The sequence below is a fragment of the Lingula anatina genome, chromosome 1 (assembly GCF_051362555.1).
Source record: "Lingula anatina isolate TDL-2025a chromosome 1, LinAna3.0, whole genome shotgun sequence".
NCBI classification, from domain to species: domain Eukaryota; kingdom Metazoa; phylum Brachiopoda; class Lingulata; order Lingulida; family Lingulidae; genus Lingula; species Lingula anatina.
The window spans coordinates 39,060,632-39,082,464 of record NC_141767.1 but is presented as its reverse complement, the minus strand read 5'-3'; the positions used below and the strand labels follow the sequence as shown (position 1 = coordinate 39,082,464).

The following is a 21,833-nucleotide window of genomic DNA, read 5'->3' as shown; positions in this document are numbered from 1 at the left end:
AAATTATCTTAATGCTGTACGCTCTAAAAACGCCTGCACTATGGTTCCCTCCTTCCTAAATTCGGGTGAGGGAAAACGACTGTGCTGTGCATGTTAGAAATCAAAAATGATTTGCGTCTAGCACGATGCTACAGGCTACACAAATTATTCCTTGTGAATCAGTGATGCTTACCTTACAAAAAATGACTCAGCAGAGCCAGAGCATGCGGACTGGCTGTGTTCGAGCGTGCTGATGAGGAGACAGGTGAGGCGAGTTACAGTACCTGTTCTTTGTTCGTATCTTGAAGGTTTGCGTCTCGGGGTCACTCTGAACTTCTGTTGTCTAAAAACGTTCCCCTATTGAAACTGAGTACATGTAAGTCCATTGAAAAGGCAGTGATCAAAGGGTTGAAGCCTTTCTTGTGCAGAACTGCCACCTTGTGAACGGTAACAAAACGAGAAGACACAGGTGAGCTGGTGTCAGAGTACACGCATGTCACACTGACATGACCCCATTTTAAATAATTCGGTGGACGTTGTCTGTCAATAATATTATCTGTAGCGATTTTAATGGAGTTCTTAAATCGGTCGGTAGTTCGTAACAACAGCTGCACAGTGCACTTACTGTACCTGTAATAACGCCATTTACATTTGTACTTGCCTCAGATTTTTCTCTTAACTTTTGCACATGTACATAATACATGTAAGTAGTCTGTACGTACGTACTGTGCCTCTTAAACAACATTTGTTCTTGTATCTTTCTGTATTTTTAGATGTGGTATAATATATGGCATGGCGAGATATAATCAAGCTTTGATCAGGTTGATAAGTGAGAGAGATTATTAAAATGAGCAATGTCCAAGCAAGCCCCGAGGAAGATTGGGATGCAGAATTTGAAGAGGCTGCCTCCATTCCAGGGTTTAAGTTGAACTTAGAAACGATCAGCAAAGCCTGTGGTTGGAGCAGAAATGAAGAACATAAGAAATTAAAAGAGTTCACAGAAGAAATATCTGGTTGGAGCAGGTCAGCTGTTCACAATGGACATATTAACTCAGGAGACCATTGTGCCACAGGTCAAACTGAAGAAAAAACTCCAGTTATTGTACCCTACAAAATATTTGTGGGGAATCTGAGCTACAGAGTATGTGTCCACTACAGTAGTATGAGGTCTTGTTGACAGCAAACAGAATTTTGTCCCTCAGATAATTTCTTTGAGAAGATAATAAAAACTTATGGTTTCTGCACTTCATACTTATTAAATTAAAATATACATGTACGTGTTGCAAGGTGAATTTATGTGCATATTTATCATCGGTGAGTGCTAAATATCTGCATTTTTTGTTTGTTTTATGATTTATTCTCTACTGTTAGGTAACAAAGAAGCAAGTAATCCAGTTTTTCAGCAAATTTGGAAAAGTAGAAAATATCCACTTCATCACAGATCACAAGTCTCGTAGGAGAAAAGGGTATGTAGGTAACATTTTTACTGTTACATGTTAACAAAATAACCCAGGTAAATACATATCACGCACCCAGGGGCAGATTTAGGCCGTCTTCTGGGTCTTCCAGAAGACGGTCAGATTTTCAAGTTTACATTGACGGGTTTTCTGTCGGAAGACGGTCAAAATAGAGGATGGATCAACAAAGATAATTTGGAAGACTGTCAGAAAATCTCTCTGGATCCGCCCCTGTGCACCTGTATTAAATGTTCTGTAATGCAGAAGAAATTATTAATTTAAAATAAGGTGCATTTTATTTTTTCCAGATCAGCTTTCATAAAATTTAGTTCCCAAGATGCTGTTGAAAAAGCTGTAAGAGCAACTGAAGAGCAGCTGTTTTATGATGGCCGGTAAGATCTTATTGACCTATCTTTATTTCCTCAACTCGTAGATTTCAATTGTACCGGGTATGTCAGTATTTTTTATACTAGGTAAAGTATATGCAAACTAAATGTTTAAGTTATTCATGTACCCAAGGTTATACAGTCAGAAATAATTATGTAGTTTTCAGTGGTGCTTTAATCAAGTATAGATCACTATTATATTCTTTACAGACAGCTAAGAGTATTCAGAGCCAATGAGAAGAAGAGGGTTCTAGAAAGTAGGAATACACCTTACAATATTCAATCCAAGTTATCTGGTGAAGAAGACATACATGAGGTACAGTACAATATATACTGCAATACTATTTACTTTGTTTTACATATTATTTGCAGTTATTCACGTCAAGAACGAATTTGGGGACTGTTTAATTTAAACCATTGGAACACTTTAAGTTGTTGTTTTTTTGTTTGTTAAAATAGATTGTTTAGTAATACATGATATTTTGGGTTTATACATATAATAAATATATTATGAAGAAATATTTAACAGTGAAAATTCTACATTTTTTTAATTAGGTTGAAAAAAGAGAAGAAAGTATTGAACAAGATGAAAGTACACATAGTAACGTAAACACAAAATTGCAGGATCTGGATGATGACACGTTGCTTATTGTGTTTGCACAACTGCCTCTCAGGGATAGGGTTAGAATAGAAAGAGGTGAAAAATGTTAATCAAACTGAAACTCAGAACAATGAATTCTCAATTTAAAAATCCTTTGAATCTTCTGATTGCTTCTGTAGCAAAATTGTTATAATTTATGGTCATGTATGTAAACTGTGAAGATTTGTGAACAGTAACATTATTTTACTTGTTCATTTCAGTTTGCATCCGTTGGAGATATTTAGCCTTAAAGACTTGGCAGTCTCTAGTTACTTTAGACTTCAAGCATGTTTTTCAAAGGTTTGGAGAAGGTTAGCTGTTGATTTTCATCGCTATATGATTTTCCCAGAATATAATTGAAAATAAATGGGAATTCAATCAAATGATATAGACTACATGTGTTTTCATTCACATAAATGAAAAAAGAACTGAACTTTAGCCTTTGATTATTCACTCAAGCAAATAAATATTTTCATATATTGAAAAAATGTCTTTTTAACTATTGATAGGTTTGACTGACAAAATCTTAATGACCCTGCTTAAGAAAGGCTGTCCCAACCTTAGGTATCTTGATATCTCCAGCTCTCCTTACAATATGACAGACTGGGCATTAGACATAATTGGTAAGTTTCAGTTGAAGTGTTTGATGTTTAGATTAGACACTGAGGTTCTCCAGGATAAAGTGTTTGACATGTAGATTTTCCCTTTTTAACTGCCTATCAATTTACATGTTAATTTTTAAATTGTGTGCTTGGTCTTCACAAAGAACATCTTAATTTATATTCTCCAGGAGATAACTGCCCTAGGCTGACACATCTAGATTTGAGTGGTGTCCCATGTACTAGTGCTTCTCTCAGGAATCTCAGTCAGAAGTGTCTACAACTTCAGGTCAGTTGTCAGAATGAGATACATATAAGGTATTCTTTGTACAGTATCTCTACAATATCACATTTATATAAATGTAAATTTTGTTTTTTTTAGATCAAAAATTTTTGTCATTTAACTTATTAATGCACATTTTCATTTCAGCGAGTGAAACTTCAAAAGTGTCATGGTGTTGGAGAAAAAGGGTGGGTGTTTCAATGTAACATGTAAAAATATAGTTTGTTTACACCATGATATTGTGTGATATTAAAAAGGGGTAAAAGAAAAAGAAAACCTTTCTTTAAAGAAAGATCAATCCAGATATTGATTGAAATTCAGAAACTTGATTCCTTGAATGTAATCATGCAGGAGTTATAAGGGCACATTTATGTGTCCAGTATGCAAATGACTGTGTGATTTTTAAAAAGAAATTATACAAAGTTCATTGGTGTGCGTAGGTACATCTAAGTAGCCTACAGATAATAATAATAATAATAATAATAATAATAATAATAATAATAATAATAACTTTCTTTCAGCCTTTGGTGGTTATTTCACCAGTGCAAAAAGCTGACATTTGTAGATCTAGAAGGGAATAAAGTTCTAACTGGACAGGTATGTGAAAGAAATATACTTTGAAAAAAAATTACCCAACCGTAAATGGCAACCTGAAATACTTAAACTTAGATCATTCAGTACAGTTCTTGGATGTATGATTAAATCAATGAAAGGTATTAACACTAAGAAAGTATCTAACACTGAAGGCATTAGTATTTTGTATTGTGGAAAGTTCACCAGCCTCTTTTTCCGATTTCAGTGTTTCCACATGATGGGAGATCAGATAAAATGCCTTGTCCTAAATGGCTGTTCAAAGGTTAGTGGAAAGATTGAATATGGTGCAAAAGCTGATATATTTCTGCTTACATTTTTTGAACATATTTTGATTGAGATTTGCTAATTTTTTAAAAATATTGTTAAATGCGAAACTATAAGGTATGGAGTTTAGTAACATATTATAATGGATGATATAAATAATTTACATTTATTAGGACATTTATTTATTATTTTTTAATGATTTTAAGATTATTTTCAGTTGATAGATGTTGGGTTAGAAAAGCTTGACCGCTGCCCAAAGCTGCAAGAGCTACAGTTGAATGATTGCATCAGTCTGACAGATAAAGGATTGCAGAATATAGCAGAGGTACACAATGTACATAATTTGTACAATAAGTAAATACTAGTACTTCATTTATGAGGCATTGTTATAAAATTTTATTCAATGTAAAACTCATTTGGAATTCATTTTCCTGAGGGACTCTGAAAGTTACATGAAGTCTATATTTATTGTTTATTCAAAACAATGTATGTGAAACTTTTCTGATAAAAAATTTACCCGATTCTTTTCCAGTTATGCACCTCTGCATACAGAAATTCTTTCATATTATTTCAATTTTTAAACTAAGTTTTTTTAATGCTTTGAATATGACATTAAAGTCATGTAATACTAATCAGTGAAAAATCTTAGCTGTACTATGACTCAGCTATCATCTAATTTACATACTTTGAATTAAATGCAGATTTTATGTACTTTTCCAGTTTTGTTCATCTCTGACAACTTTGAAGTTAGGAGGGTTATTTGGAAAAAGTGGGTGAATTGTAACTTTCTTTTAAAGTATAACTGGTTAGAATATTAGTATTTACCAGTTCAGTACTCAATCACATTTGAAAAGCAATGCAGAAAACAGATTTCCCAGTGCTGTGTTAAGAAAGAGGGATTATAAACATTTTTTAAACAAATGAAGCCTAGAACTTTCACTATTCAGTGTAGTTTAAAAATCTTTTTTCCACTATCAGAAATTGTTTAAAATTTTTGCTTTGTGGATTTTGATATATAATACAATTTACTATAAAAATTGCAGCATCACCCACTGGGCTCGCAATGGTAGGCAGATTAGAAAAACTGGTGAGTTTTGTCAAATGATAATATTTTTCAATGTTTTATCTCAAGCTAACAAAAATTTACGTCTAATATAAAAGTAATTTCATGGCGTCTGCTGTGTTTTACTTCACAACTTATAAAATTCTAAATAGTGTTTCCATTACAATTTTTTTTGTTCTATTTCAGATGGATTTGAATTTGGCCAACAACACAATGGTTACAGATACTGTGCTCCATGCAATATGCAGAGGTTGCAAACAGTTAAGGAAAGTCAATATCAGCAGATGCTATCAGAATTTGACCACAGTAGGCTTAGATATCCTGGCCAGTCTTCCCTGTCTGGAAACCCTGATCATCAGCTATCTACCTCAGGTACGAATTTTATCACTAATATTTCAAAAATAGTTTACAGTAATGTTCACAAAAAACTTTTTCTTTTCGAATAATGAATTATATCTATCAAAGCATGAAAATGAAAAATTACATTTACATTAAAAGCAGTTGGAATATTATACCTTTTTCAAGTAAATGGCTCAGTTTTATACTGTGCACAAAAATTCCAAAGTTGACTGGACTGGTTGGGCTTGCTTGGTTTGGACTACTGTAAATTGATGACCTAATTACAGAGTCACATTTTGGACTCCTATACCCTGAATCCTGGGGTAACCCCTGCTTGTGTTCTTTATTAGGTCAGTGATGCAACTGTTAAGTTATTGGCTCTAAGTGGTACATTGAAAACAGTTGAAGCAAGAGCTTGTTCATCAATTACAAATCAGGGTAAGTAATTCTAAATTATGTTACAATTAATAATCCTGTAATTGATTATCTATTTTTCTTACTGTATTTCTATTTTCTATTTTCAGTATTTACTAATGTGTGCATTTTCCAAAGACCCATTCATATTTTGTAATTTAATTTACAAGCTAAAGTTCATAAACTTAAGATGTTATTTGGCTTACTTAAATATATATTTCTATGATTTTTAGGATTGGTTTTCTTGGTTGAAAACTGCTGCAAGCTTAAACATCTGGATATAAGTGGAAACTTTCAAATATCAGATCAATTCCTTAAAGAAGTTTTAAGAAGTTGTGACAGAGGGCATAGTTCTCACAGTTCCAGCTTGGAAATAGTACTAGGAGGTAAGAATTAATTAATTAATTGACATTCTATAAAAAGAAAAAAAAACACTTAAGCTCGTTCACAAACCTTATCTCTAATGTGCTGTAGGTTGTTTAAATTGCCATTGTATAAAAAATAATTGAAGAATACTATGATGTTCATAAAATTTCAATATTTTTTCTTGCTATTGCTATTATTATTATGAAATAATTAATGTATTTAAACAGCTTGATTGAATGCATTGATCATTGTAGGTACAAGTGTTGGAAATTATTCAACAAGGCAGCTAGAGAAAGCCTCCATTTCTGTCATGCAGCAAGATTTCTCTGACATACACATGAGGCCTGACAGAGATCTATATTTCAACTTGGGTAATTTATTTTTTGTAGCCTGGATCTTCTATTAATCATTATGCTATAAAGTACACTTGTTTGCACTGAAACCTGTGGTTTTAGTTAAAGTTTTAGGTCAGTTTTGTCCTTTCCAATAAAATTCCATATGAAGCAGTATACATAAATATTTTTTAATTGTTTTGTTTAAAATGAAAATGTGCAAGTAATGAAATTCTAAATGAAATGGAAAATTTCATGTTCACAGGATCAGATGATGAATATATAGACGAATCTACAATTGGTAAGTAGAATGTAATAAGTAGAAAGTAGTTTATTTTTGTGATAAAATAAAATGTAGGAGCAAATGAAAATTTATTCTTAAATTTAACATCTGAGTACACTTCCTGTATTTTCATCAATAACAGCATTATTATTATTATTATTATTTTGCATTGAATTAACTCATATTTTCTAGAAATGGATAAACCCTTTGGAGTAGACAGTTTTGCTGAGAACTATTTGTATGAAGATGATCCCCTGATGGAGGAAGAGTGGGACATGTCATAAGATGGTGTCCAAAACTGCTTTTAAATAAAGTTTCTATTAAAAAACTATACCTGTAGAATTTATGATGCAAATAAACACAAAAATATCATAAGCAGATTTAAAGACTTCTTGGAAAAGGGACCAATATTACTTTCTGTTATAGTAAAGAGAAGTTTGTAAAAAATGTGAACACAGGAGAACATTAAAAGAAAGCCAAAATAGCACAGAGAAAGATCTTAAGTTGCTGCAATTTGAGAAGTGATCACATCTTAGTGAATTAAGAGATGCAAATCACCGTTGTAAAAGATCTTTAAGAAATTATCAAGCCTTCATATTCAGTATTGTTTCAAGTGCTTGTATAGGAAAGACCTATGGCACTTATTGCTTACCAGTTTCCAAATATGATAAATGCAACAGTGCTGTGCAAAATTTTGTCTTCATTTTAATAGAATTAAATATTTTGTGTTGTTTTACATGCAATATTATATTGCTATGGAGTTTATCATTTTCTTGATAAAATTAAAGTCAAAAGGACTGAGTTTTGTGCATTTAATCTTTTTTCTTTTTGGGTGGGTTGGGTGCATTGAATTTATAAATTGTATAATATTATATTCAATATATTTTTAAGGCTTGCATGTCAATCAAAAACGCATTTTAGGACAAAAGTATAAAACCAATTATTTATTATTAACTAAAAACACTTGGCACGTGCATAGTTAAATATTTTGGTTAATGCACTTAGATATACCAAAGAATGATAAAAGTAACCAACAACCCTCATTAAAACTTATAATCTCAGAGCATGACTTATATTTAATATCAGCTGCTGATTAGAGTTTGGCAAGCACTTATATAAAAGTGATAAATAATTTTTTGTAAAAAATGAAATTTAAATGACTAGGTAGCAGTTCAACATGTAACACAGTCTGCAACGTAAGCCATCATCCCAAGGTAATTTGCAAGTAGATGTGCCTTATTAAATGGCTAATGAGAGTATGGGTTCCCTTTAACACATAAAACACTTCTACCTATTTCTTAGAGGACTCAAATAATAGTGACATGCTTAGACATAAAACGAAATAAAATTAGCCATCTGTCATAAAATTTGTCATCACTGGCTAGTAAACTTTGATTTGGACAAATAGTTTTGTGAGATCCACAATCCCAAATGACCACTCAGCAAAGGTTTATCACTGTCAGAACTCACCAGGAATTGTATTTTACCAATAAGCAGTAAATTAAAGGAATTTTTTTAATCCTGGCTATCCTCAAATTTGTGCATTAAACTAGCAACCTTTCACTCTACCCTGAGTTTATAATACTGGCTAAATATAATATATAATATTTAAGCAACTATAACAATAATTACAATAAAATCATGTATAATTACTACAAAACTTTAATCATTTCTTTCGTGGTGAACCAACTGCTCTTCCTCGCTATCCATGTGATACCATTTTCTCATTGAGTTATTCATTAGATAGTCTACAGTTCTATCTATAGGCTTGATTATGAAGGGTATTGCTGCAAGTCCAATACCAGTAACTGTCCACTTTCTGACTGGAGTTGGCATCTTTTGTAAACTTCTCTGTAAAATCCAGTTGGAGACGAAGCATATTCTGTTGATGGTGAAGCCTGGGATAGCTACAGAGGCAAGGCCCTGCCACACCAAAGTGTCAAGCACTGCATGGGTCACTTTTGTACGTTTTGTACTTGGATCCTTCCATTTTTTCTGATTAATAAATTAAAAGTTTTAGAAAAGATCTCATGTAAAGTTTTACAGATCTAGATGAATGTGTGGACAGGGCAAAGTACTTTAAATACAACAAAAGCAGCAATTGAAACATTTCTGTCAATATTATTAAAAACTGACCTATGATTTGCTCATATACACTTACCTCTGATGCTATATCTCCTTTGTTGTAAGCATCTGCAATAACATAGCTGCTTGCTACCACATAACTGAATCTTACTAAGTTTACATGTACCAATGATCGAAAAGCTTCACCAACCTCATTTGCATAACCTGCAAATGAAATTTAAGCACATGAACAAAAACATCACCTTGTTCAGCATAGGCACATGATGTCATGTGTAGTGACTTGGTACAATTGTCACATAGGGTCCCAATGTCAAGAAATTATATGCAACCCAGATCTAGACTTGGAATCCCATCAATATTTCAGCAACAACAACCCACAGAAGCCACAGAGAAGATACCTAAGTTAGAGAGACTAACATGCAGTATCAGCTTGACATATAAATTTAAACCATAACAGATTGAAAGATAACTAAGAGAAGCCAATTCAAAAGGTCAATATCAAATGTGCAGACAATAGAGGAAACAAAATATTTAGAGCTTTGTAGGAGTTCTGCTTTTGGATTTTGTGTGCTAGATGCATCTGGTACAAATACTGTCACACAACATTTGAGACATTTAATACTACTAGTTAGAGTGCTAGTAGTAGCATAGTCAATCACTAAACAGGCCATTTGTGAAGTTCTGAGTATACACTAATACCATGTAGGAACCCTATATAGTAAACAGTATCTTTATTATGCACTCATAAAAATAGTAATAAGTCTTACAGTCGATTTGATGACCAACTTTCAATTAACTGACTTAACTGATAGTCCATAAAAATGTGTTCATATACCTTAAAAAGACAATATCTACTACAGTACTTAAGAGTTACAACTGTATAAACTATTTTAATTTTTCAATAAGGCATATACAGTACTGAATAAAAAGGCTGATACTACATTATTAAGCATCACATTCTCAGATATTATTCTTGTGCTTTGAGCATCACAAGTCAACTGTAATGTAAATTCTTTATAACCTTTATTCACAGCCATGCTCTAGGGATAATAAATGATCTATGTAAATTTGACATTGAAATGAAGGTCTTACAACGGTTACAGAATGCATCAGTTGAAATTGGATGTCTGAATAGAATGTGGAGTGGTATAAATAAAACATAAACCTCATACTGGATGCCATGAGCGAGAAACGTCTTTTGTTTCGGAGCAACTCAAAAATTATATTAAACTGAACATAAAAAAAACTATCGTAATTTAAAAGCAACTACACATGTAAAATTGACTAAAAGTCGACTTGAACTTCCAAGCCAAAATGTGGCTCTACCTGCAAGTAACAGTGCTCTATATCAGTCTCAGAGCGTTCCATAAAGCAGTGGTCAAAATATTAAGCCATTGGTCGTCCAATCTTTATTTTAATGTTGTGTCGAGCTACAGTACAGGTGTACGACGAGTCCGAGTAAGCAGACGAACTTATCGTCACTAAATTGAAGTCAGCTTATCAATGAAACATATCTTTAAATGGGTTAGGTATTTGAAAACCCCATCAGTCAAATCCTTACCTAAATATCTCACGGGGGTATCCCTATAAAGATCGACTGCTTTATCGATATCTGTTGACCTTTTTGACTCCCCACATGCTTTTACCTCCCACTTGTCGGCCATGCTACATCTCGTGACTGATCTCGAAAACCCCGCGAGACTGATACAGCAAAATAACAATAACGAAAACCAAATATTTTTTTGAAATTATTCATGATATAAACCCCTAGATCTATTTTTTAATAAAAAAAAGCAATGCTCTTAATTTCTCCTTAATTTTTTTCGTCAAGTTATCACTAGGTCACATGACCCCTACTGGCCAAAATGGCGGACAACAAAACATTTCAAATGTAAACAAAACGTATTGTGAGATTTAAAGAACCGTTGTATTAACGGCAGTGGATTTGATTGCATGCTTTACCAATTAACAGCTAAGGTAAGCTAAATAAATGGTGTGAAGAAGCTGTAAACTAACATCGGAAAATATCATTGGAAACAATTTAGAAGTTGTTTTTGACACAGAACTCTTCTAAATTCTAGCTCTTGGTAAAAACCGATATTTTTTATCTATATTGCAGATTGCCAAGGTTATAAGAATAATGGATAATACAGAAACTGCAGGGGGTTGTGCATTCAGTATATCTGTCGATGAGGACCAGCCAAGAGCAAAAATTCCAAAGAGGCTACAGGAGAGAGCCCAAAACAAGAAAAAGGTTCATTCGAAGGAAGAAATAGATGAGAAGCAGAGGAAGGCAGATGAAAGGAGAACAGTAAGTAGCACAGATGACAATTCTTCTGTTCTTATTCTTTTTACTTATCGCTTTATTATTTCTTTTTGGGTAATTTTTGTAAGTGACTTTATCTTCATTATTACTATTTTCTTTTTATTATTATTATTGTTTATTGTTATTATTATTATTTTTATTTATTTATTAATTTTTTTTGTAGTGGTGCTGTACTTTAAAGGGACAAAAAATCACATATGTTACAACAGTTGAGTGCAGTTTCTTTCCATACTAATTCCAGGCACACAGTAAAGAGAAAATCCAGCGGATGAAAGAAAACCAAGAGCAATGCTTGAAAATCAACCAAAAAGTCCAAGTCCTCATTCAGCAGGATGCAAAGCGCCGTGGGGCTCCAGGCACAGAACACATCCGTCCAATTTCTTCAAAGGAAGCTGTGTCACTTATTAGAAGTGTTGCTTCTGACATGGGGAAAATCACTCAAGGTCTTAATGAAGATGTACACAAGGCAACAAGCAGCTCATTGTGATCCAACTTATTAAATTGCTGCATACCTTTCTGTAATTTTATATTGGAGGATGTTGCAGAAGTATTTAGAAGCATACATGCCAAAAAGTTGCTGTTGTGATTAAACATCCCTCCCTATAACAATTTTGTGTAGTGATTGGACATTGAATGGTTTTATAAAGCATCAAAAAGCTCAGCAACTTCATAAATACAGATTTGATTGAATAGCATATCTCCATATCTATACACATATAAATAATATACTCCAGAGAAGTTTAGATGTGATGCTTGTGTACTCACCTATTTGTCGTGTGCACAAGAAAAAACTAGTATTTATTTTTAATTAAGTTTATTACTTTTATTGAAAAATATAGCAATAGCTCTTATTTTAAAACAAGGCAGCAAAGCTGTCAAATGTACAGACAAAAAGCAGGAAATAACAAAATAGGCTACTATCAATTCTGATGTAAAAGTACATTATGTTAAACTGCAAATTCAACATCAAATTTTAATTATGCTCAACAGGTAATACCAATGTAAGTAAAATGTGTAACAAGCATAAGGCTTCAGGCCCATGGGAGTTCAAGTTCACACTTTGAAAATGTAAAACTTCCAGAAAAAGAAGTCAATTAGACTGCTTTTCCAACTCGAGCTGCATTTTAGTCCTGTGTTTCTTTTTTAAAAGTTTGACAATCATAAGTAATATGGTTTTCCCATGATGGTCATCATGGCAGCAATACCCAAAATTGTGTTTTCTTCTATTTTGATGCAATATTTCATAATGCTTAACAGCATAAAGACCATCAGTTTTTAATAATAAAATATATGTATCGTGGATTTTCAGAAAATGTGACTAGCATGGGTCTTCAAGCCCAAGGTGGTTCTAAGTCACACCTTCAAATTGCCAATATGTGAAAAATTAAATTTTCACAAAAAACTGATTAACTGCCAGAAAAATTTACCAAATAGACTGCACTGCCTAATGAAACTGTATTTTAGTCCCATGTTTCTTTCCTGTAAGTTTGAGAACAGTAAGTGACATGGTTTTCCTTAAATGGTCATCAAGGGAGCAGTGTCCAAAATAGGGGTTTCTTCAAATTTTGATGCAATATTACATAATTTTTAACAGGATAATAACCATCAATTTTTAATAATAAAATATTAGTATCATGGATATTCAGAAAATGTGACTAGCAAAGGTCTTCAGGCCCATGGAACTTCAAAGTCACACCTTGAAAATGCCAAAATGTAGACAAGACAGTACTGTCCTGAAATGCATTTTTTTCCATTTTTAACAATTTTTTAACATAAAACAAAATTAACAGTTTACTGCCATTTTTATATGATCAACTAAGAAAGTTGATGAGATGTGAAAAATATCAATAGAACAGTGTCAAATGTCCAATTTCCTCCATTCTGAGTTTCTGAACATAATGAATGATTGAATCTTACAAACTGCAATGATATGAGTTTATTTCCATTTTTGACACTTTATTACACAATACACGATAACAAGTTTACCATCATTTTTTACATAATCAACTAACAATGTTGTAAAGATGCAGGAAATGTCAAACAAACACTTTTACATATCTTATTAATTAAATAATGAGACTGTTAACATGCCTAAGAATTGAATCTGAAGAAATGTGAAAAAACAGCATAACTTAAAAAATAATGGCCCGATTATGCTGATTTTCGAACTTGACCTACGTTTTAGTAAGATTGATTACTCCTGTGAGTTTCATGACAACAGGTCTATCGGTTTTCCTTGAAATGTGTTAACAGTGTTGCACATATGCTGAAAAGTGAAAAAAAACAGCATAACTACTAAAATAGTGGCCCGATCATGCTGATTTTCGAACTTGATCTGCGTTTTAGTAAGATTGATTACTCCTGTGAGTTTCATGACAAAAGGCCTATCGGTTTTCCTTGAAATGTGTTAACAGTGTTGCATATATGCTAAAAAGTGAAAAAACAGCATAAATTCTACAATAATGGCCCAATCATGCTGATTTTCGAACTTGACCTGCGTTTTATGAATATTAGTCAGCTCTGTAAATATAAAGCCAAAAAGTAAAACTGTCTTCCACTTATAGTGTTAACGCTGAAAGTGCACGGCGCCGGCATCGGCATCGGCATCGGCGACGACAGACGCAGGTGATGGCAATATGTACAGACACATTTGTGTCTGTACATAAAAATATATAATTTTATTGCACTTGTGCTGTTTGTGTTTAAATTATTTTGTATGTACATAAGATTACTTCGACTAACTAAATTTCCATTTAAGTGACAACAGTGATTTCAACTTTGCTACTTCAAACCATGAGGAATCTACATAATCCAACACAAGTTTTGTGTTTATTCAGCACATCAAACTTGAAAAAAATCTATTCCTTGTCACAAGCTTTTGTAAAATTTACTGGTTCTCTGTATTTCAAGGAGTGTGGGTTTTTCCTGCGCAGTAAGGGTTCAGCTGGGTCAGTGTCTTCTGGATTGTCATATATTGTGGAAATTATCACCTGCTTTTCTGCCCTCGGTCTTTTGAAGCCATAACGAATAAGTTTTTCCCCATGATACCTGCCAAATTGAATTAATAAAGATATTTGACCAAAACAAATTTTAAAAGTTCAGTGACGGGAGAGAGGGACAGAGATCAGAATAAATTATCTAAAGTCTCTACTAGAGTATTTTGGCCTTGGCTTATGACTGAATATCATCAAGTATTTTTTTTCACCCAGTGCTGAACATACCCCAATCCTTTTTTATCTTTTGGGTGTTGTCCATCATTGTCCAAAGCATCTGCCATTCCACGTATAGTGGAACCTAAACCCTGACCATCTGTCCAGCCCTGTCTTTCTAATATTGTCCTTCCAATCCCCTTGAAATTCAGAGTGTATACAAATATCTTTACTAGTAAATACAGAATTTGTGTCTGACACTAACCAAATTAAATACAAAATACTAACACCAGGGTTATGCTCTTTTGCTTACCACCCTCAAAAACAGTTTAGTCTACAAAATTTCACTTTCAATATTCTTAGAGATCTTACTGCAATATCAACAAAATATAAAATACCTTGGTATGCCTTTCAAATTTGCCAATCTTATTATTCACAACAGATATATCTTCTTCCCCATTTCTTCTCCTAGTTTCCTTTCTCATTGCAAGGAAATCCCTAGCATCCATGTCTCCACCTTCAGCATCATAATATGCACTCATATCAACATCCCAGTCATCTGCTGTCTTAGCATCAAAGTCTGAAACAGAACACAAGCTTTGATGAAAAATCCACACTAAGCTACTTATAAAAAATGCTGTGCAGAAAAGTTATAATAGGTAATTATCATCAACACTTCAAATCCCAATAATGCAAGTTTACAAAGCATATTTTGGGTCAATAGTTTGTTTATTTGACTAAAATGCAGTAATTATGTTCAAAAACGTTACACAGTCATGATTTTCATACATACCTCCTTCCTGCTCATCCCAGTATTGAGCATCTGTATAGAAGACCAGTCCTGATCCCCCCTTCTCCCACTTTAGCTCTATGTCCTCCTCAAATAGCCTCTCCTTGTTCCTCTCAACATCCCAGGGGTCATCCGTGGTGGCCTCATGGCGTTCCCACTCCTCACAGGTGTCGTCATCCTGAATAGAGAACAAAATATTTGCAGAACTTTGAAATACACCTATCACCAAACTTTCTTTTTGTAAATACTTTTAGGTTTTTGGCTCTGTCAGAGTTCATCTCACTATCATTACTGTAACACTTAAATGTACCAGAAAGTTTTCCGGATATATTGCTTCCACTCTTAAATATTTCACTTCAACCATGGCCTGTATATCACTGATAGAATTAAAGTTAACTGAATAGTTACTGATTTTTTTCTGATAATTTAAGATAGTTGTTCTGCTACAGGAGTTTTTTCTGTTTTCTCACATTGTCAGGATCAGAATCTTCTGCTTCATTTTCACTGTCCTGATCCTCTTTCTTCCCCTTTGTTCTGTCTTCCATGTTATATTCTTGATTACCTAACAGATCTGCTGGAGTTGCACTCTCTGCTTGCAGAACATGTCCACTTCCACTTATAACATGAGTCTCAGTGTCAGTAGAGTCTCCTTGAATTACCTCTCCCCCATATTCAAAGGGGACATTCCCATATTTTCTTTTTGACCTTGTCTTTGGAAATGAGAGTCCGAGTTTTTTTATAATAACTGGAGGCAGCCTGCACTGCTTAATCAGGTCTAAAAAGACCAAAGTTGGAGTTCCCACATTGCCATTAGGCATTATATCAGGAGGATGAAGTTCTATCAGTTTGGATAAATCAGCTCTGGTAAATTGTTCTCTGTCCTGTGGAATTTGTTTTTGTTCTCTTCTTGTTTTATATCTCTGATTTCCCATATCTGAAATTATATAATAATAAATGAAAGGGTTCAAGACAAAAATTGAATTCAAAGAACTACATTGATATGCATTAGTACACGCACTGTAATCTCAGACTACATAATGTTCCAAATGTCTACTACTTACAGCATTATAAGTCTGACTCTGTTAGTGCAAAATAACAACAAAAAATGAATTTATGAAGTTTATAGATTCGTTAATGATCAAAGTGACAGCCGAACGTGGCCAAACATCATTACTGCAGTACTGGTAATTATATAATTTATTACTGTTAATTGCATAATTAAACAAATTAAACAAATAAAAATGTCGAACCTTTTTCATCCATTATCCTCACACGTTTAATCAAACATAGTGGTCGTATAGATGCACCATTCCTGTCCAACCAGTGTTTTCTGTGATATTGTCTGATGAGCTCCTCTAGCTTCTGTTTTTTCAACCTGAAAACGCAACACAACGTTTTGGTGCCAGTCGTTTGACTTTGAGGATGAAGCTCAGTCTCATTCGACATCGAAGGATCACTGTCTACAGGTTTTCTTATCTCTGGTCTGTGGCGAAAATGAAAACAGTCAAATCCTCCTCTTTCTATAAATTGGGAGAAATAATTCCGTAAATCCGAAGAATGATACGCTGCCGGAATATTGCCAACATACCCATACGTAAAAGATTCGTCTGAAGCACTTGCGGCCATCTTGAACGATATCCTCGTTATTGCCTCATTTTCAGCTTTCATTTACTGATGTGTTAAGCATCCACCATAACGAGACCAAAACTTGGTGAGGTTCCAACACGCGACATGGACGGCGCCACTTTCAAAGACGGACTAAAAGCAACCTAATTTGCAGTCAGTTACGACTGAGTCAATCTTACGTTCATTATGACAAATATCTTGAAGATTATCTTAAGAAAGCTTCGAGAAAAATCTTCTATAAAAATTTAATTGTTTCAATTGTTAAAACGTTTTTTCCCTTTTTGAAGAAATAATTTCATAAATATTGATAGTTTGACCCGAAAACTGATTTTTTTTATCTAAGCTGGCTTTTGTGAATCAACATTAAAGATAAAAAAAATCTCTCTAGAAAACCGTATTTATCTGAAAGATTTCGTTATCTTTCTCTGGTTAAGGCCCGGCACGTTTTTATGCAGCCGATAATGCTAGACTTAGTGCTCTCCACGGTTTCAGAAATTAAATAATTATAGGCCTACCCTTGCATCTTTACAAGCTGATATTTTTTTTTCTGGTCCAATCGCTGAGCACAGCGATACCAGACGAGATATCAAATCTCATTTACTTTAATACACGTTCACAAATAGATAAAAATAAAAATACGATCATCATGCACTTTTTGGTATACTGCACTTAACACAAAATGTTGTCTGGTAGAAAAAGGGAAAGCCGATTGCCACAAGTTCCATAACAGACGTTAGGACAGAAAAAATAATAGCAGCAACGAAAGATTCAACAACATTAACGACAGATACAGTTACATCAGCGCTTACGTCAACATTTACGCCCACGATCAACACTGATCTAACAGCAGTTACAATTACAAGTCTTCAAAACATCACAACAGGGAAAAGTAGCTTATCACACGTTTTCGTGGGAACATTGGTTCCTCTGGTAGCCTTAATACTTGTGGTAACTTGTGTAATTTACTTAATGAAAAGGCAAGGCTCATTTTAATCTCCCAGTCTTTTGTTTTGGTGATATACATGTTGGTATATAATGGTAATAATTATTATAATAGTTTATTCGTGATTAATAAGAACCGTCTTTAAATTCAGTTTTAAAATACTTCTGCGCGGAGTTACGATGCATTTGTTTTATAGAACGTCGCACCGTATTTTAACAGTGGTAAAGATAAAACCCAAAGGTTTTCTATGTATTGATGTATTGATTATCATTGTTATAATTATTCATTCATTCATTCATTTTGAAACAGGAATAATTACCGAAAAAATCAGGTTCAGACTATGTTGACATGGAGGAGGAAGATAAAAAAAGACAATACATGAGTTTTATGGAAACTAAAACCATTCTCCAATAACTAAACGCTAGAGAATAGAGTTTTTTATTGACATAATACGTATAAGGAACACATTTTGTACAGACACATGGTTTCAAGAGCCAATTTTCATGGGGCCCTGATGTCAAAATGTGCTGACGAGAAACTGCTAAATTGTGGAAGAGCATAAGGCTACAAAATTTTATTTACATTATTCTTGAATATAAAAGTATATAATGATAGATTTAATATTCTAACAAAGTCAGTTAATCTTATTCATAGTTATTAATACGCCATACAACCATAGTTGCGATGTATAAAAGTTGATTACACTCGGATAATAATACAGTTTGACAAGGAAAAATATTTGGTCCAGTATTTTTGCTGTCACTAGTCGCATCGTCCGAACATGCAGCACCATATACCTTAATTTTATATCTAAATATCTAATTTAAGGCCTGTCCATCAAGGGAGAGTAACCGTAACCACTGTCATTGATGGCTTTTTTCTTTTTACCCTCTTTTTTCTTTCTTTTCCCTTTCGGTGGTTCGCTCAACCTTTTTTCAACATCATTAACAATAGACGGTATACAAGGTTGGTCGATGATGACCATGCAATTTCGCCGAAACTTCGGCAACAATCGTCTTTCTATGAAGATTAAAACGTGGAGCTGTTGAAGCCGCCATTGAAGTTTGCGGTTTTCTGCGACTACCCGCACTGTCTCTGACATCATGGCAATCACCATATTAAATAGAAATATATAGCTTACCAAGACAAATGAGACAAAAAGGACAATACTTAAACCTGGATAACGAACTTCATTCAGAAGGCCTACATCACCTAAGCCAATGGTAATCTTGAACAAGTGAAACATAATTTGACTAAAGGAAGAATATTCTTCGGGAGGGTTTTCTACTCCCTCGAACATTACTTGGAATGCTGTTGTGTAACCTACCAACTGGAACAAGAATAGCAAAGAAAAGCGAAAAATGTCACTGAACATTACTTTTTGTATCATTACTGTGTACAAGGCAAAACGCTTAAAAGGTCTAAGAAAATGAATTAAGGACCACCAACTCAAAATTACGGCGATAGTCAGGAATATTTCTTCGTAGTCAAACGCGGCGGCACGTAGAACTGCAGCTGTAATGGTGAAGATCGAGTATAAAATAAATACAACTGAATAACGCTCATTCGCTCGTACTTTCATGAGCATCTTGATAGAATTTCGAAACACTCCCTTCTGGACGAGAACAACCAGTTCGGTGATGAGAAGAGCAATGGCATACAAGACGACCACGATTTCAAAAGCAGCCCGCACGTAGTCCCCGCCTGACGTGTAAATGTCAGTGACTTTATCAATACTGAGCTGTTGATATGTATGATTAGCTTCATCCACATGAAGTATGGGAGCGGGACGAAAACTAGCACATATAGACAATGCTACTGTTGTAAGTAAATGAGCAATTCCCCAGATCACATGGATCTTGAAACGTTTATCCCATTGATCGGCTATAGCATGGCTCAGGGGCACGATGTTGACAAACTCTATGGCTTTTGCCCCCTTATTCACGGTGATGCACTCCATCAGTGACAAGGCGCCGTCTTTACGGACGAATAGTTCATCAAACCTTTGCTCTACTTTAAGATCCTCCGTTATTTCTTTCAAAGGTGCCAGTCTGTAAACGAAATCTCGATGCACAAGGCGCTTGTTCCTATATTTTTCCGAGTCGTCTGACATCCTAACCTTGTGAACGTCCTCCATTTCTAACAGATAGGAGGCTAAATGTACAGACCCAACTTTTACTGCCAGTTCTAAAGGTGTGTATCCCTTCTTATTGCGCTGAAACAGAATGACGTCTTCTTTCACTTCATCTTTGTCGAGTTTACAAGGTTTGTTGAGAATGTACCTCATAATCGCTTGAATCCTTTCTATATATAATGGTCTAACGACAGTCTTTGGTTCCTCGTTAAACAGAAACGTCGTTCCGTTTTTTAGTGGCGACATGGGATAGACAATTGTGCTGTCCAGAGAGTCTATTGTGTTCCCTTGGACGAGCAGTTCGACCCAAGGCTGAATAGACAGACGGACCAGTTCGTGAAACACATTGTTACCTTTCTTATTCCACTTCAGGGGAAACAAATCCTCCATGTTTTGGGCGGTAAATATGTCGTTTGCCGTTTCCATTAAAATGTCGATTATTTTTTTCTGAGTTCTTTCGGGTAAGGCTATGTTACACGCGGCAACGACAAGCGGAAGGCCACCTTCCAACAATGTCCCCTCTGTGGGGTTTTCTTCGGTGCTCGGATACGGCTGGAATAATAAATTCCCGTCCGTTTCTTCGTCTTCTCTGTTGCCTTGAGATTCAGGGTGTACACTGTTAGAGTCTGAGTAACGTAATCTCCGGCGCGCAGGCGGCACGTTTGGCCGACCGCTTGCCGGCTGAGTATCATTCTCAATGTGTACAACTGCACCGCTTTCGTTTTTCTTTTTATTTGAGATGATGCTTTGACACACTGCTTGCAGACCGTCAATATCACCCCTGAAATCGATAAGAAGTGTGTAAAAAGTTATTCTTTTCTTTCCAGTCATTACAAAGTTGTTTCTAACTGCAGCCAGGTAAACACGCATTGATCCTTGATAACGCAGAACAATCTTCTAATTTATATCAACTTCACTGTACAATACACATTTTAACCAGTTTAAGGGAAGCCTAACTAATTATTAGGTAGACGTTCAAACGAGCCGAAACTAACACAGTCAAAACTAAGTTCCCTTATCCATATTTACCTTAATATATATTCGAAAAAATCGTCTCGCTGGTTTGTGACCCCCATCTCTGTTAAACCCAATGTTTTTATCGGCCGACCAGGTACCGTTCAATAACTTCTGTACGATAAGGCTATCGGACCTGAGTCCCACTGGAGATTCTGATAACATACATTAGAGTCGCAGTAGACACATCGATCGAGCTTTCCACCCGTACTGATTCGCGTTATTCGATTAGATTATTTAATCCTCGATTCACATGACAACGTCCACTTGTGCGATCCTTAATGTGCCATGATGTCGCTTTCTAACTATAGTGTTACGTAAACAACAGTCTTTCTATGGTTGCTAAATATTATGTGCCTTTATAATGCGTTGACACACACACACACAAGGCACGATTAATAATTCAGAGAAAGTTTAATGTCGCGATTGAAATGTTTAATTCAACTGCAATGAAACAATTAAACAAAAGCCTTTTCAATTTTTGCTTGCTGGCAATTTGTTAACCTTTTACATCTATTTAGCATATGAAAAGAATGGGATTAAGGGTCTTTGGAAATGACGGTGACGTAGGTCCTACCTGTACAAAGGTTATTTAAGGCGAAAACCCGACAGATGGTTTAAGAACAATGGCGCAGCAGTATCTGATTGTTCACATACTCGCACAAGGGGATAAAAACGAAATTTACAGCTGCTAAACCTCTAACTTTCTAACCAAACTTTAGCTGCCATTTTATTTCTTATTGAACTGTGCGGGTTAACTCAACAAT

At 34.5% G+C, this 21,833-nt stretch overlaps 5 protein-coding genes across 7 annotated transcripts; 2 read left to right on the top strand and 3 right to left on the bottom strand.

Annotated features, from left to right (window-relative positions):
• The first annotated feature begins 85 nt into the window (after positions 1–85).
• LOC106151098 (putative RNA-binding protein EEED8.10) lies at positions 86–7,801 on the top strand. 3 transcript variants are annotated; one of them, XM_086999344.1, is made up of 21 exons: positions 86–244; positions 753–1,120; positions 1,351–1,445; positions 1,745–1,828; positions 2,033–2,138; positions 2,378–2,519; positions 2,684–2,773; positions 2,972–3,085; positions 3,253–3,350; positions 3,492–3,532; positions 3,866–3,941; positions 4,144–4,200; positions 4,420–4,527; positions 4,923–4,971; positions 5,246–5,289; positions 5,452–5,637; positions 5,955–6,042; positions 6,252–6,404; positions 6,639–6,755; positions 6,982–7,017; positions 7,192–7,801. In XM_086999344.1, exons 2-21 carry the CDS (start codon positions 827–829, stop codon positions 7,281–7,283), a joined length of 2,070 nt encoding a protein of 689 aa, XP_086855470.1. In that variant the 5' UTR covers positions 86–244; positions 753–826; the 3' UTR covers positions 7,284–7,801. The 3 variants fall into 3 exon arrangements, with proteins under 3 accessions (XP_086855470.1, XP_086855469.1, XP_086855468.1); XM_086999343.1 differs by lacking the exon at positions 86–244 and adding an exon at positions 264–448; XM_086999342.1 differs by lacking the exon at positions 86–244 and adding an exon at positions 457–566.
• Positions 7,802–7,928: 127 nt separating this feature from the next.
• LOC106151100 (mitochondrial fission process protein 1) lies at positions 7,929–10,790 on the bottom strand. The gene is made up of 3 exons (XM_013524193.2): positions 10,646–10,790; positions 9,161–9,288; positions 7,929–8,994 (listed from the first exon to the last, which is right to left on the bottom strand). Exons 1-3 carry the CDS (start codon positions 10,746–10,748, stop codon positions 8,662–8,664), a joined length of 564 nt encoding a protein of 187 aa, XP_013379647.2. The 5' UTR covers positions 10,749–10,790; the 3' UTR covers positions 7,929–8,661.
• A 114-nt stretch (positions 10,791–10,904) lies between these two features.
• Positions 10,905–12,261, top strand: LOC106151101 (uncharacterized). The gene is made up of 3 exons (XM_013524194.2): positions 10,905–11,061; positions 11,204–11,395; positions 11,652–12,261. The coding sequence occupies exons 1-3, from the start codon at positions 11,038–11,040 to the stop codon at positions 11,895–11,897; spliced, it is 462 nt and encodes a 153-aa protein (XP_013379648.1). The 5' UTR covers positions 10,905–11,037; the 3' UTR covers positions 11,898–12,261.
• A 1,813-nt stretch (positions 12,262–14,074) lies between these two features.
• On the bottom strand, positions 14,075–17,040 carry LOC106151099 (G patch domain-containing protein 3). Its single transcript, XM_013524192.2, has 6 exons — positions 16,600–17,040; positions 15,820–16,283; positions 15,353–15,527; positions 14,958–15,139; positions 14,632–14,759; positions 14,075–14,458 (listed from the first exon to the last, which is right to left on the bottom strand). The coding sequence occupies exons 1-6, from the start codon at positions 17,015–17,017 to the stop codon at positions 14,269–14,271; spliced, it is 1,557 nt and encodes a 518-aa protein (XP_013379646.2). The 5' UTR covers positions 17,018–17,040; the 3' UTR covers positions 14,075–14,268.
• A 1,300-nt stretch (positions 17,041–18,340) lies between these two features.
• On the bottom strand, positions 18,341–21,499 carry LOC106151091 (transient receptor potential cation channel subfamily V member 4). Its single transcript, XM_013524180.2, has 2 exons — positions 21,082–21,499; positions 18,341–20,833 (listed from the first exon to the last, which is right to left on the bottom strand). The coding sequence occupies exons 1-2, from the start codon at positions 21,126–21,128 to the stop codon at positions 18,742–18,744; spliced, it is 2,139 nt and encodes a 712-aa protein (XP_013379634.2). The 5' UTR covers positions 21,129–21,499; the 3' UTR covers positions 18,341–18,741.
• Between the last annotated feature and the right edge of the window lie 334 nt (positions 21,500–21,833).

Bases quoted from the DNA above. Each gene is read 5' to 3' on its own strand.
- LOC106151101 (XM_013524194.2), top strand. From the start codon at position 11,038: ATGCTTTACCAATTAACAGCTAAG. The intron at 11,062-11,203 runs GTAAGCTAAATA...TCTATATTGCAG, and splicing joins TTTACCAATTAACAGCTAAG to ATTGCCAAGGTTATAAGAAT. The intron at 11,396-11,651 runs GTAAGTAGCACA...TACTAATTCCAG, and splicing joins AGGCAGATGAAAGGAGAACA to GCACACAGTAAAGAGAAAAT.
- LOC106151099 (XM_013524192.2), bottom strand. From the start codon at position 17,017: ATGAAAGCTGAAAATGAGGCAATAACGAGGATATCGTTCAAGATGGCC. The intron at 15,528-15,819 runs GTGAGAAAACAG...TTCTCTATTCAG, and splicing joins AAGATTCTGATCCTGACAAT to GATGACGACACCTGTGAGGA. The intron at 15,140-15,352 runs GTATGTATGAAA...GTTCTGTTTCAG, and splicing joins CTGGGATGAGCAGGAAGGAG to ACTTTGATGCTAAGACAGCA.
- LOC106151100 (XM_013524193.2), bottom strand. From the start codon at position 10,748: ATGGCCGACAAGTGGGAGGTAAAAGCATGTGGGGAGTCAAAAAGGTCA. The intron at 9,289-10,645 runs GTAAGGATTTGA...TTTCATTTGCAG, and splicing joins TACCCCCGTGAGATATTTAG to GTTATGCAAATGAGGTTGGT. The intron at 8,995-9,160 runs GTAAGTGTATAT...TTTATTAATCAG, and splicing joins AAGGAGATATAGCATCAGAG to AAAAAATGGAAGGATCCAAG.
- LOC106151091 (XM_013524180.2), bottom strand. From the start codon at position 21,128: ATGGGGGTCACAAACCAGCGAGACGATTTTTTCGAATATATATTAAG. The intron at 20,834-21,081 runs GTAAATATGGAT...TATCGATTTCAG, and splicing joins TTTTTCGAATATATATTAAG to GGGTGATATTGACGGTCTGC.
- LOC106151098 (XM_086999344.1), top strand. From the start codon at position 827: ATGAGCAATGTCCAAGCAAGCCCCGAGGAAGATTGGGATGCAGAATTT. The intron at 2,520-2,683 runs GTGAAAAATGTT...TGTTCATTTCAG, and splicing joins TAGGGTTAGAATAGAAAGAG to TTTGCATCCGTTGGAGATAT. The intron at 7,018-7,191 runs GTAAGTAGAATG...CATATTTTCTAG, and splicing joins TATAGACGAATCTACAATTG to AAATGGATAAACCCTTTGGA.